This window comes from Macrobrachium rosenbergii, chromosome 6 (assembly GCF_040412425.1).
Source record: "Macrobrachium rosenbergii isolate ZJJX-2024 chromosome 6, ASM4041242v1, whole genome shotgun sequence".
Lineage (NCBI taxonomy): Eukaryota > Metazoa > Arthropoda > Malacostraca > Decapoda > Palaemonidae > Macrobrachium > Macrobrachium rosenbergii.
In genome coordinates, this window is record NC_089746.1 from 32,808,857 (window position 1) to 32,823,201 (window position 14,345).

The following is a 14,345-nucleotide window of genomic DNA, read 5'->3' on the forward strand; positions in this document are numbered from 1 at the left end:
GAATCTATCTAGTTAATATCGGCTATTTTGACAAAATTAGATTCTAAGACGTGATCTTTCTTGCGAACAATAACTCACTTTCAGTGGCTCTTTTGTTAAACCTACTTAATTCTGTGATCGAGGTATAGTTCGTTACCGCTCCTGGTTTAGTTTATCCCAACGATTAATGCGCCTGCGTAGAAGGTCCAACATTATAAATGAGCTCTCCAAAGGTCTTTAGGGGAGATATTACGGGTGAATACAATTCGGGTCTATAATGGTGCCGTGAGAAGAATTAATTTTGAAGTGCTTTGTTACATCAGTCTTTGCTTTCGTTTTGCCTTCCTCATTCTCTCTGAGATTATACTGATGATAACATTCACAAACTATAGAAATAGTAACAATAAATATTCCCGCATATATTATGTTAAAAATCTATCTATCTATCTATCTATCTATCTATCTGTCTATCTATCTATCTATATATATATATATATATATATATATATATATATATATATATATATAAACTTGTGCTTACACCTGATATAAAAATGGGTATAAATTCACGTTTGGTGTAAGAAAACGATATATATATATATATATAATATATATATATAATTGATACTTTTTTACCTGAGTTTTTAATAGTTATAATTCCCCTTTAAAAAGTCATTCCAGGTATAGTGAATTCGATATTAATTGATATTTTTTATTCAATGTCTGTGAATATTAAAAATTCAGGTGTGCACAATGGATATATATATATATATATATATATATATATATATATATATATATAGATAGATAGATAGATAGATAGATAGATAGATAGATAGATAGATAGATAGATAGATATATAATTTTAACATAATATATACTGCAATAATTATTGTTGTGTGTATGTATACATACACACACACATATATATGTGTGTGTGTGTGTATGAATTAACCGTATTCTGGAAACAATTCTAATAAAATTTTGCCCTCTCTCTCTCTCTCTCTCTCTCTCTCTCTCTCTCTCTCTCTCTCTCTCTCTCTCTCTCTCTTCTCTCTCGATTTCGTGTTGACTAGCCAAAAATTTTCTCGTTGCAGTTATCCTCAACAAACACAGGTTTAGGCCTAATTCCAATTTTGTCAGTCTTAATCAGTGAACATTGTTTATTTGCATTAGGAATCAAATGGAAGATATTATATACTGTATATGCTTTTTAACTGCTAGAATTATCCTCATAAACCTATGGTTCATTCACTTGCAAAACGCTCTCCTCTCTCTCTCTCTCTCTCTCTCTCTCTCAAATAACTGTCCCCTTCCTTTGCCCGACAAATAATAGGCCTATTTTACGCACATGAAAAGTTTCAATAAACTGTTCGTGTCTCTCTCTCTAGTGTTGACTAGTATATCCCCTCTGCAGCTATTCTTAACTATACATAGGTCTAGGTTTATTTCAATCTTATCGCTCCTAACTAGTCAAATATGGTTTACTTGCATTAGGATTCGAACGGAAGATATATTTATGCACTTTAATTGATACAAATACTCATGTAAGCCTATAGCTAATATATTTATCTACAATTTCAAATGTAACAGGTAGACTAAACCAAACTAGAGTCAAGATGTTAAATACCTGATTCAACAGACGCAATATCATACAGAAGTAAACGTTGGTTTGGTATGGCATCATCCTTCAATTTTCTTGCATTTGCAGGCAGTAGTTAAGCAATTCTTGCCTGAGGTTTCTTGCATAATCGCTTTGCTGAAAATGAACCGAACACACTCTTACGTTTTTGGTGTTTATATGGTCACTTCTTCTGCAGATGTTCACCCGCTTCCTACACATTTCGGGATCTTTAGGGAAAGATAAAAGCTAACCTAGTGTTGCCACATTTCCACATTAAACATTAAATGCAAGTACAATATCACTTTCCAAACTCCTTATCAAGATAATCACAATCATTTTACATTTATTAAAAAAATTCTAAACAGATTTAAAATACCTTAATTAGACGGGAACCTAAAGCTGTCACTCTGTTATCGTCTGCATTCTATGTACTGTACCAGTCAAGACATCGCTCGATCGACTTCTACTGCTTCATAAATTGGCGCATAAACAACTATTCTTTGATGGTTCTTATTCAATCGTCATTACATGAACATACATATAAATATGCAAATGACCGAGAATATAGGTCAATGAATCACATGATATAAGAAAATAATATACCTGACCACACTAAACCTCTAAAAATAATGTGGAACATTTTTTCCACACTTGGTGTGGCAGACCGTAAAATGAAGACGCCACTTCTGCATCCGATCATCTTGTGCATGACAACTTCCACACTGGAGGCCACATTTCTACGTTTCGGCAATACACTAACCTTTTTATTTCAAACATTGTCCTTTTCTGTGTTACAACATCTATAAATAGCACGTATCACCATGGCAATAACGTACTAAATCCCAAAAACCTCAAGAATTGTCACAAATTCGTGAAAACTCCCGCCTAGCCGTTACTACACGTAAGGGGAAGAAGGTACTGGATTGCCCAGCCAGTGTGCCACATTTTTTTATTTTTACAAAATCTGAGGATCTGCTGAAAAAAATCTGTAGAAATCTGTAGGCGCTGAAAAGATTATCTGGAAAAAATTTGTTGATGTCAAGACTGATTTTGAATTTGATATACATTATATATGAAAAACTTACCTGGATCAACATAAATAATTCTAAGGGTTAATAAAAAAAAACAACAACATGAAGCGCTTTGTATTGTATTTCTATGCCATCTAAGGCTAGCAAAAAAAAAAAAATCCCTTTTTTCCTATAACAAAAAATAAAAGCTCATTATTTTCTGTTATTTGTAAGTAATTTAAGCATATTAGAACGAAAAGCTGAAAAAGAATATGAATATTTACACATACTGAAATACACTAAATATTGCCGAAGAAAATATAACATTTACAATTGCAAAAATACAACTCAAATTAAAAATTTATAAGAATTCAAATTTGTAAAGGTATTTATAGAATCAGTATAAGAATATTTAGCCTTTAAATACCTATATTACCAAGAATTTACACATTAATCAAAAGATAACCAAGTTCCTTTCAATTTATAATAAAAATTAACATACCGAAATAAACTAAAGGTTGCCGAAGCAAATATAAGATTTACAATTACAAAAATACAACTAACACATAAATCTATAAGAATTTAAATCAATGCAATGCTATTCTATAGCGTCAATGCAGGAATATCTAGCCTTTATATCAATATCACCATTCATCAAGCCATACAACAGGCTATTCATTTTGTTGGTGGTGTTTGTACACGGCACTTCCCATTTTTCCTTTGCTTAGCAACCTATTGGAAATTGGAAAATTTAGTACAACATATTGATACTGTAATAAAACAAAATACTGTTGACAATGTCGCTTTAATTATCCTACACATAAAAGAATATTGTAGGAGTTTGTGGATTATTTTTGGTAAAAAAAAAAAAAAAACAGATTTGGTTCATTTTAAACATTTTTATGTCTTTTATTGAAATTGTAAATATCTTCATAAAAAAAGCTGTAGATTTGGCTCATTTTGAGGGAAAAATCTGAGAATCTGAGACATTGAAAAAAATCTGTAGAAATCAGATTAGTCTGTGGTGTGCCTAAGCAGCCCAGGGGCTACCGATGAGGGCATTCGGGTCGGGCACCATGTGACGTGCAAAATGGGCGCTGTGTTTTGTACCAGCCCTTTGGGATGAGTTGAAAAATTGACTTCTGTAAGTGACTCACCTGGAGAGTTATCTTTTTACATCTTTTGCATCTTGCACCCCACACCACCTGAGTGGAGCGAGAATGTTTTGACACTTGTCACTCACGAAGCTTAAATTAGTACAACTTAGTCTTTGAAAAGCTTGTCCTTATATAGACAGCTGCGGCAGGAGAAAAGCTACTAGGGTTTATCATTAGATATGAAAATGTCTTTAACAATATATAACGATTGCTCTGCACAGATAATGGTTTTGATGATGTAGCATCAAATATGCTCAAAACCTTCTACGTCAATAAGATTTTAATGGCATGTAATTGTTCTTATCCATAAGGTTAAGAAAAGGAAGACAGATGTATATGATTGTTTTATGTCATTTATTTTAAAAAGATGCTATGTATCCAAGAACTAGTTATTAAACTGTTGAAAACTTACATTTTAACAACTATTTTAACATAATACTGGAAGTTACATAGCTTTCAAACGCTCATATTACCTTCAAACATGATCTATGGAGATCAACTGTATAACATCCGTGTCGAGCTCAGGAGATTTGAAAAGAAAATAATAAAAACTCAATGATCAATTACACTGAACAATGTGTGCTTGAAAGACTCTCTCTCTCTCTCTCTCTCTCTCTCTCTCTCTCTCTCTCTCTCTCTCTCTCTCTCTCTCTATATTATATATATATATATATATATATATATATATATATATATATATATATATATATATATATATATATATATATATATATATATATATATATATATATATATATATATATATATATATATATATATATATATATACACATATACATATATTTAGTTTGTTCCCGTGCGGGTTACTAGTGATACTTTATGTATGCATTCTATTTATTATCTTATACATATGTCAAGACATATCAACTATGAACGGCCCAGAAATATTGGGGGAAAGTCAAAGCGCAACATGGTGTAAACAGTGAGTGTCATGACGATAATAATAATAATAATAATAATAATAATAATAATAATAATAATAATGACGATGAAAACAGGAGTAAGTACAGTTAAAACAGTGAAGAGCATCATGAATAAATTTTCCCACAATGACTGAAGAGCGCCTATAACTCAGTACTAACACTGGGGATAATGGTAACTATGTTGTTATGAACCTGTTGAAAAACATCAGATGAAATCGGTAGGGACGTAATCAATATTTGTTATCTCTTCAGGAATATGCACTAATGACTACTGAATTAAGAAAGAATGCTGAACCTTTATCTAAATAAGAGCAGACAAAAAACATGTAAATGACATTGAATGAACATTGATTTCGTAACCTGCGTAACACAGCGTGCTGTGTCATGATGTTCCTTGGTTTATTCTTTCAATATAAAGCTCCGTCATGCGTCTCCAATCGCTGAATTGATTGTTTTACCGTTTTTAGCCTGTACCCGAGAATGTTGTATCACAATCGCCATTGGAGATGGAGGCATAAGTTTCTTGCCGATAAACTGAAGGTAATTGCCCCTATTCCTAATACCCCAAAACTTTGGCCGTTGATTATCTAAGACATATCTCTGGTTGCAGATCGAATTTTTCCCTAGTGTTCTCTTATCACGGGTAAATCCGTGAAACTATGAGGAGGGCGTTTAGAGAATACTCGACAGAGATAATAAAACAGATCATTTCAAAGATTTACTCTTCCACCTCTTATTTGAACATAGTATTTTAAAAGTGGCTTAAACTAAAAGTAGTTCTAAGTGATTTTACTAACAAAGTTATAAGCAGCTCTCTTCCTACGAACGGATTCAGCAGCCTCCTCTGCCAGTCTAAGAGTCAGAGCTTCGTTGATGTCGCTGTAGTTGCTGCAGGGGTAAGGCAGTTTGATGGTGTCCGTTAGGACCAGTTGAGCAGAAAGCAATGCGTAAAGTAATTGGGGGTCGGCGTCGACGGCTGCACCGAAGAGAGTGGCGTACATCACCTGAAGGACAGAAAATCAAAAGGTCACTACTCTGGCAGACCGATCTCTTAGTAGAGACGTTTCGTTTCTGAACAATTCCCAATTCGCAGTCAGAGAAAATTTTAAATGGGCGTTGTTAAATAATACGCTGAATGTATGGTCGAAAAGTAGCACGGGAACAAAAAGAAAAAGATAGCCCCGCGCCAAAAGTAGACATCATTACGAAATAAACTTCTAAATTTATTGTATCTGTAGAAATTTTTATATTTGATTTATGTAAATCTGTATAGAGATATTGACGTATTCCTAAAAAATGTGTGGATAGATAAATATTTCTTCTTAGAAGTAAAGCTAATGAAAAGAGCTGTAATGATCCATTGAACAATAGAGTGGTTATTATTGTTGAGTCATTGTACAAGTCATGCTGATGATGGTTTTTTTTTTTAAGAACAGACATGATGGAGACCCACTCACATTCTAAAAATCTTAAGATCTGGGATGCTTATAAGATACCCATTGTTCTATGGAGGAAACTCCAATGCCACCATGGTACCTAATCGTGATACATGTACACAAGTACATATTTAAACATACACACACATGCTCCCACACACACACACATGTATGTATGTATGTATATATATATATATATATATATATATATATATATATATATATATATATATATATATATATATATATATATATATATATATATATATATATATATATATATATATATATATATATGTATGTGTATGTGTGTGTGTATATATATATGCCTATATATAAGTGCCATGGTTTGTGATTCAAATGCACTGTGTTCCAAGCAGAGGGGTAAATTATGAAGGATCGTGAACTCCATTGTGGGAGGAATGCTCCAAACGGCTGACGAAGCTCTCGTCAAAAGGCAATGATGACCATAATTATCCGTTCCTGAACAATGACAGGAAATAAAGCTAAGAGAATTACCGCCACTCTGCCTTGTGTGAAAATCACCAATTGGTCGGGGACTGGTGGTTTGCAACTACTTCCCTTGTGCTATTGTTACCAGAAATTAGGTAAGATTCAATATCAAGTTTTGGGGTTTTGATTATAGGAGGATTTGGGAAAGAAGAGAATGCATGATGGTTCACTTCTTAGAGATGGATGTTATGGCACTTAGTGAGACAAAAGTGACAGGGCAGGAAATACAGGATGACAAAGGGAAATGAGTTATTATTTCTAAGGTGGCTGAAAGAAGCACAGCTGGCGAAGAGGAGTGCATTCAATGCCAAGAAGACTATTAGTGCAGCAGATTGCTGTAAAAATCGTTCAGATAGTGAAACAAGCATGAAATTTGGCACAAACATTCCTAAGACTACGCTCTCTTAGAAAAGGGCGCTGGCCACCTGAAAATCCCAAGATGGCGGCTATTTTTCAAAATGGCCGCCATCTATGTTGAGATTCACTGGTTTGGGAGCATCTATTGGATGGAATATGCCAGTTTTTTTTTTTTTTTTTTAAACCTCGACTTTTAGGTTATAAAAATGTTCCATACCACATTTTATTGAAAACCCTTACTAAATGAATTGTAACCAAGATGGCGTACAAAATGGTTGCCATAAAAGTTTTTTTTTTCTATCCACAGCGCTAGCAGACATAGAGACCAACTGTTTTTATTTAATGGTATATTCATGTGATCAGACAGTTTAACTAATATGCTATTTTCAACTGAAATAGTAATGGTATGGTCACATACAACATTGTGTCTAAGACTGTAACCATAAAAAGAAAAGAAGAGAAATACGGACTAAACGCAACCAATCTATGTATAGGTCTCTCAACCTACACCTTTGAAAAATTCGAGGATAAGAAGGTAGGCATAGCATGACACGTTGGATGCTCAAGCTAGATTATCTACTGAAGAGAGGGCAATATTTATCTAGACTTCACATTTGCAAGTGCACAGAGCTGTGCAGGGAAGACCCAGCTTGTAGCACTTGCACCTTTTCCGACAGCCTGCTTTGCATCCACATTTGGTAAGCTGTTGGCAACTCTTGGCTAAGGGCCATGAAGAAGAGTACCAAGAGATGTCATTGCTGCCATCTCAATGTGCAGACCACCAAACATTACCAGATACTTGTCTTCGCCATACTGATCAGGCCACTGCCACTGCACCTGCTTTGCTACGGCATAGATTGGCTGATCAGCTGTGATTATGGGTATCTGGCCAGGGTTCAGAAAATCAGTGACATCCTGCACTTTCTGCATCACGTGTTTGATCATAGCAACAGAATGAGCCTGATCACGCCGGAGAGGAAGCGATGAAGTTATGGTTACTTCAAATTCTGGGCTTCTCTTCATTGAAGCGTGATGAGCTGACCACGTCAGATTCACTGCATCATCTATTTCCTGGGTGACTATGACCTTGTCTAGCCACTGATACTCCAGTGCAAGCTGTGGCCCCAAGATATCTGTGGGTGGCTTTGGTATTGCAGTGTTTGGTGGCACAGGGTTCTTTGTTTGAAAGGAAGCTGGTGAGATGTTTGTGAATGTGTCCGGCAATTCAGGCACCGACCTCACTTTCTCAGGTGCAAACTTTAGTTGCTGTCTTTCCTGTCCAGTGTTCTCCTTGGTGGGGTGCTGAAATATGGAGATGCTAGTTCCATGGAAGGAGGTAGTGGCAGTAGTTGCAGATGGGTTGTGGTCGATGTTGTCCATCACTGCAGTGGTGAACAACCCTTTTGCAGTACTGGGGACAGACCCACCCTCCTCCACATATTTGCTAACTGTGGCATCTCCTAACTGTGCAGAGACCTCCAGTACTCTGTCATAAGAGATACTGAGGCCATACTGATGTAGCATTTCAACCAGGTTTCTCTTCCTGGTTTTGGCATAGACTGAGAGTCCCATGTAGACTGGGAATGGTGTTTCTCTGTCTTTGGAGTGTCTATGAGTTGTTGCTCCCTCTTTGTATCGGGAGTAGCAGTTGAACTGCATGAGCTGTGCAATGGCCTGGTCTGACTTTGATGCTCCAAATCGTAACTGTGACTTGATGTCAGCCCCATGCTCAACCATCCCTACAAACTGGAGCAGGAGAGGAGGCACAGAATTTCGTACACAAGCCTCAGAAAATGTGCCATCAAACCGTGACTGATGATCAAGTATAGACTTTCTGAGAATATTTGCTGCTTTAGCAATGATAACTGCCTCTGAAAGATCAGATGATTGAGCAAGTGCTTTTCCCACATCCTTTTTGAAATGCAAGTAATACATCTCTGCCAGATTTATGAGCCTCAAGTTCTGGAATTTCTGCCAGAAGTTTGTCTTTGAGTCTCGTGGAATTTACACTTGGTGACTCTACACCTAATTGTTCCAGACGTTGTTGGTAGAGGTGGCAAATATCTGCCAGCCGAAATGTGACTGGATCATCTGAACAAAGGTTGTTTTCAACAATGTATGTCATCAGTTCTGACAGAACTAGTGGATACACATCTGATTCTGACTCAGTGCTACCTTGGTCTTTCTCAAGGCTCCTCAGGTAGGACCTTTTTCTGTTGTAGAGGGCACAAAGACAGGCATGGTGATACTTAAACTCCTGTGCAATGACATCCCCACCAGTCAACTTAGCAAGGAGCTTGCCATCACTAAGTATCTCTGCACATTCACGCAATTTCAAGTCAAGGCCCTTAGTACTAGCCTGTCTGAGATCAGATGCAGGTGCCACTTTCTCAGAAAATGCAAACTTCATTGTCATGACTGGTTCGGCGCAGTTTTGCACGACTAGTCTCAGTGTTGCTGGTCTGGTCATTGGATTGTCGCTTTCTTGCATGGTCCAGTTTAGTGTTGTTAAACAACAAGCGACAGTTCACATGGTATTTTGCTGCATTTTTCCTGAGAGTGGCCTCTATGCCATCACCTTCATCCAGCCTTGCTGGATCCATTATCAGTGGCATTTCATTAATTTCACTGAACATGGGAATGTTCCTTGCCAGCATTGTGTACCCATCATGGTCTAGGACATGATGACTTGGAGGTGATGTCAAGTGCTCACCTCTTTTGTCCTTCTGACAAAGACAACACAAACTCCAGTTTGTTTTCTACTGCTCAATATTGGATTGGCATCACATTCTGCCATGATTTCACTTTTGATTAAGGCCGAGGGTTATCCTTTACCACCTTAAACAAAGCACACATTCCTGTATGGGATTCAACTAGGTTCGGTCTCCCTACACCTAGCCCGATCATTCATCCAGTGCCATTTAAGTCCCGTGTGATCTGTACACCATCCGGGTAAGTACATGAACCATCATGTACAGCCCCATACCCTTGGCTCGGCTCTCCCGCGCTGGCACATCCTGTCTATTCAGGTGCGGCTATCTAACTATAGCTGGTCTGGGGCTGTTAGAAAGCATTTGGGACACTAAACTAAACTATACTACAACTACTAGTCTAAGACTACAGGATTAGTAAAGCTGGATTAGCTGGCACTGAACCCCATGCTGAGTTACACAGCAGTGATGTCACCAGTGTGCCCTGGTTGTGTGCAGACATACACTCTTTTACATTTATTAATTTTCCTTCAAAATTGATGAGTTATTCGAAAGAGATGGCCTCATTAGGATCTAAAACCACAGAAACCAAGATCCATGCTTAAAACGATAATTGTTGAACGGGCATTATTTCTCATTATAATTATTGTTTCTACCTTTTCTTGGCAGCCATATAGCCCCCATATTTAAAGGTAAACTGTACTGGGAAGCTACAGAAACATAATATTCACAAGAAATAGTATGGAAGAGCTTTACCATATTGCTAGAAGCAAATACATGCCATTCTAGTGAAAAATTAGCCAAAATCTGTCGATACTGGCCGCCATCTTGGAATTTGGCCGCCATATTAAATTTTTGCGTGGCCAGCGCCCTTTTCTGATAGAGGAACTTTAAAGAGCACTTGTGCAAAATTTCATGCTTGTTTCACTATCTGAACGATTCTTATGAAATATGCAATTATCTGCTGCACTATATGGGGAGGGGTGAAAGAGCATTTCATAATATGTCAAATCCGCGGTTTGTGTGGGTAAGATTGAGTGTGGCAGAAAATATGCGGCCAAACGGTGGAAGAGAACGAGAGTGCAAGCGAGTTTTTGGGAGAGTCTGGCTGGGTTTGGAGAATGAGAAAGAGTGTTGTGTTGGGTGGCTAAGATTTACAGGTAGGTAGATTACAGAGGCTGGACAGGGTCTATTGAAAATGCATTTGGCAACTGCCCTTATTGTTGGAAAACGTGGCTACAAAGATAAATATTCATAAGTGTACTTGAGAAAGTGTTGGTTAGATCATCATGTAATTGTGAGGGTAACTGGGAGAGCAGATTGAATGGCTGTAACAATAAGTAAAGGAAGGACTAAAGGGGTATCTTATTACCTAGTTGTGAAAAAGGAGAAAACAAATTATACCTTTTGTTGGAGAGAAAGAACTGAAAACATGGCTAAGAGGAATATGAGGAGTCTGTCAAATTCAAGGAGGGTGTAATAGAATCAGCAGGCAGTGTTTGGGGTGTCGGGAGGTATGAGAAACGAATGAAACACTAAGTTTAGGGAATGAGAGGATCAATGAAGGAATAAAAGAGATATTTTGAGGTGACGTTAAATAACAAAAAAGATCCACTTCCATAAAGGTGAGTAGGCTCAACAATCCCTTTATAAATTCCTACACTGGCTTCAGTGGACACCTATTTGCGCACAACCAAAGTTATTTCCATATTTCTCTAAGAATCGATTGTTTTCATGCTACCGTCATCCACAACAACAACAACATTCATCGTGCTGTTTTTCTAGTGTCCATAAACCCTTATAACCTCTACTTTTGGCCACATTTTCTCTAAATCTTCTCTTCATATAAACACTGAGACTCTTCTTCTCTGAGTTGTAACATCACTGCAACAATAAAGATACCACAGGGCCATGAAGGGTTAACCAACCCCCGTCCTAGACTTACTTTTTCACCAGACCACTTAGTCCCCCCACCGCCCACAACGATACTTCATCACTGCCAACAGCTTATCTATACTTTGCATCCTAATACCCTTCTTATTGCCTCTCTTCTGACTGCCATAAGCATTTTCTAGGTGTATGTTTACTACGTACAGTCTTTTCCTATTATTTTCAAACTCCTGACAAACGTGTGATATATATAGTATATATATATATATATATATATATATATATATATATATATATATATATATATATATATATATATATGTGTGTGTGTGTGTGTGTGTGTGTGTGTGATGTGTGTATGTGTATGTGTAAAGAGAAAGACATTTTGTGGTAGCTGCATTTTTTTTTTTACATTTTGTGTTTTACAAAGCTGTAAACATAAAAATTTCCAAAGTTCCTCTGAATAAATTGCTACTTATTACCCACAAGAGATTTTAGTTTGTGATATTCTGGTCTTCTTAATACGTTGAGTAGTAAAAAAGATAACTCATTCATTTCGTAGGCTTTCAGGTCTCATTTTTACCGGTTGACACTTGAATCACATCTCTAGCAGAAAATCTGACAAAATCGAGATACAAGTTCAAAAGCTAAGTCAGGAAGCATGGAGATGGGGATAAAAAACGAGAACTAAAGGATGTAGGAATTTGATGGATGTTCAGGCATTAGAAAAGCAGTTGCACATTATCATATAAAGAGAGAGAGAGAGAGAGAGAGAGAGAGAGAGAGAGAGAGAGAGAGAGAGAGAGAGAGAGAGAGAGAGAGAGAGAGAATTGAACAAGTACTTTATACTAATGCTTACACTGAACTTTACATCGACCGGTCTGTAGAAGCTCATGTCTGCGCCATGAAGCACAATAATCCCAGCAGAGTAACAGTCCGGACAAGGCGGCGCTGTCTTCATACAAGAGGAGGGTAAGAAGTTCCACCTCGAGGTCACCTCCATCAGGAGATGTGGCTTATCCTTTAAGAAATGATTAAGAGCATCTTGATCGTGACGAGGTTCAGGCTGTATGGGCCCCTCGGTCAAAATGGCACTGCCCATGCCACCTCCAGGAAGCTGCCTAGCCCTGGTTAGATTGATCGCCATAACGCCTGTATTGAGTCCTACCCGACCTGCGTAATGGTAGGTTTTCTCCTCCAATTTGTAGAAAGGTTCTGGGGCCAAAGCGATCAGCTGTTTGGGTCCCATCGATTTCAAAAGCCACCAAAGCTCTTCACCCGGGCCCAAGAATAGTAGGTCACTGTCAACATATATTACTGCATCTTCCTTTGGGAGCGTTTCCGCCAAAAACTGTTTTGCCCAGGCACATGGCCTCCAGTGGCTTCTAAGTTCTGGATACTCTGGAGGGAACCACAAATACTTATGTTCTAATATCAGTCTTCGCCGCTCAACTTCTGGAAACGCAACTGTAAGGTTAGCTAATCTCTGAAACGTTCTTTTGCTATCTGAAATGACAATAATCCGCCACAAGGGAGATTTACTAAAGTACAGCAAGGTTTTGATCATAGTGAGCGTCTGTTGAGACTGTCTGGTCCAGGATTTCCGCAGTTCTGCAAGAGTTTCCTCATTTTCGAATATTGGCCCACCAGATGAGTTTGTTGGATTTGTGGAGTTACCACTGAAAGATTGCTGTTGCCCGAATTTGTATGTATCATTCTCGTATGGATTGCAAACCACTATCACTAATGGAGAATCGAGAGAGGGGCTTCCAGTCACTGTGAAAAGAGAACCGGCTCTTTTTCTATAGTCGTGAGTCCTAATTGAGGTTTGGATTAAGTCATTATAAGAGTATAAGAGACAAAATATAGAAAGAACAGACAAAAAAAATATTGACCATCTAACACGGGAAATCATCTTAAGATTGTTTTTATATCAAATTGAACTTAAATATTTACGTCCACTGTAATTGAATGTCTGCAAACGTTGACTAAAATTAATCCATTTATTTTTACTCCTAATAACCAAATTCAGTAACAGATGTTCAGATAATTTCTTCACAAAATGGATGTTCTGGGTTGTGGATGTCGTTAGGTCACTGCATTTCTCACATGTATTATCCCAAGATTCTCATTTGTGCGTCGAATCTTCACTTTAAGAGACTTGTCGTTCTCACCTTACTGCGAATGCAACAACAAATAAAGCTCTAGCCGAAGCTGAAGAATACTTAATAAAACAATAACTAGAAGTTGTCTGCATTTCAAGTCCATTTTGTTAAACACAAGTTATAAATCATATCACTAAATCATATCACTATCATTCCTAACACCTGTAAAGGAAGAGAAAAATAAATAAAATGCATACATACAAAATATGTTGTATAACTGATGCTGTAACATCAGCGAAGTAATGATATCTTGATGATATAGAAATTATCAATTGCATCTCCAGAGTAGCCAGCGGAAAATCTTTTTTAGGTACTGGCTTCGTGACAGACATCTGCACACCCATCTCTCGTTACCTTATACACATTTTATTTCATTATAAAATACATTAAGATTGCATCGCTGCTACTATGAGAAAATTCCACTCTTATCAGAGTAAACAAATGAGTTTTTTCTATGTCTTCCTCTCTCTATATCTTTTTTCTCTTTTTCTCTTTATCACACACACACACACACACACACACACACACACACACACACACACACACATATATATATATA

At 37.1% G+C, this 14,345-nt stretch overlaps 1 protein-coding gene across 1 annotated transcript; it reads right to left on the reverse strand.

Annotated features, from left to right (window-relative positions):
- Positions 1–5,382: 5,382 nt before the first annotated feature.
- Positions 5,383–13,948, reverse strand: LOC136839762 (glucoside xylosyltransferase 1-like). Its single transcript, XM_067106106.1, has 2 exons — positions 12,481–13,948; positions 5,383–5,718 (listed from the first exon to the last, which is right to left on the reverse strand). Exons 1-2 carry the CDS (start codon positions 13,534–13,536, stop codon positions 5,494–5,496), a joined length of 1,281 nt encoding a protein of 426 aa, XP_066962207.1. The 5' UTR covers positions 13,537–13,948; the 3' UTR covers positions 5,383–5,493.
- Between the last annotated feature and the right edge of the window lie 397 nt (positions 13,949–14,345).

Excerpts from the sequence above, each read along its gene's own strand:
- LOC136839762 (XM_067106106.1), bottom strand. The coding sequence starts at position 13,536 with ATGATTTCCCGTGTTAGATGGTCAATATTTTTTTTGTCTGTTCTTTCT. Across the intron at positions 5,719-12,480 it reads CGGTCGATGTAAAGTTCAGT|GTGATGTACGCCACTCTCTT; the intron begins GTAAGCATTAGT and ends TCTGTCCTTCAG.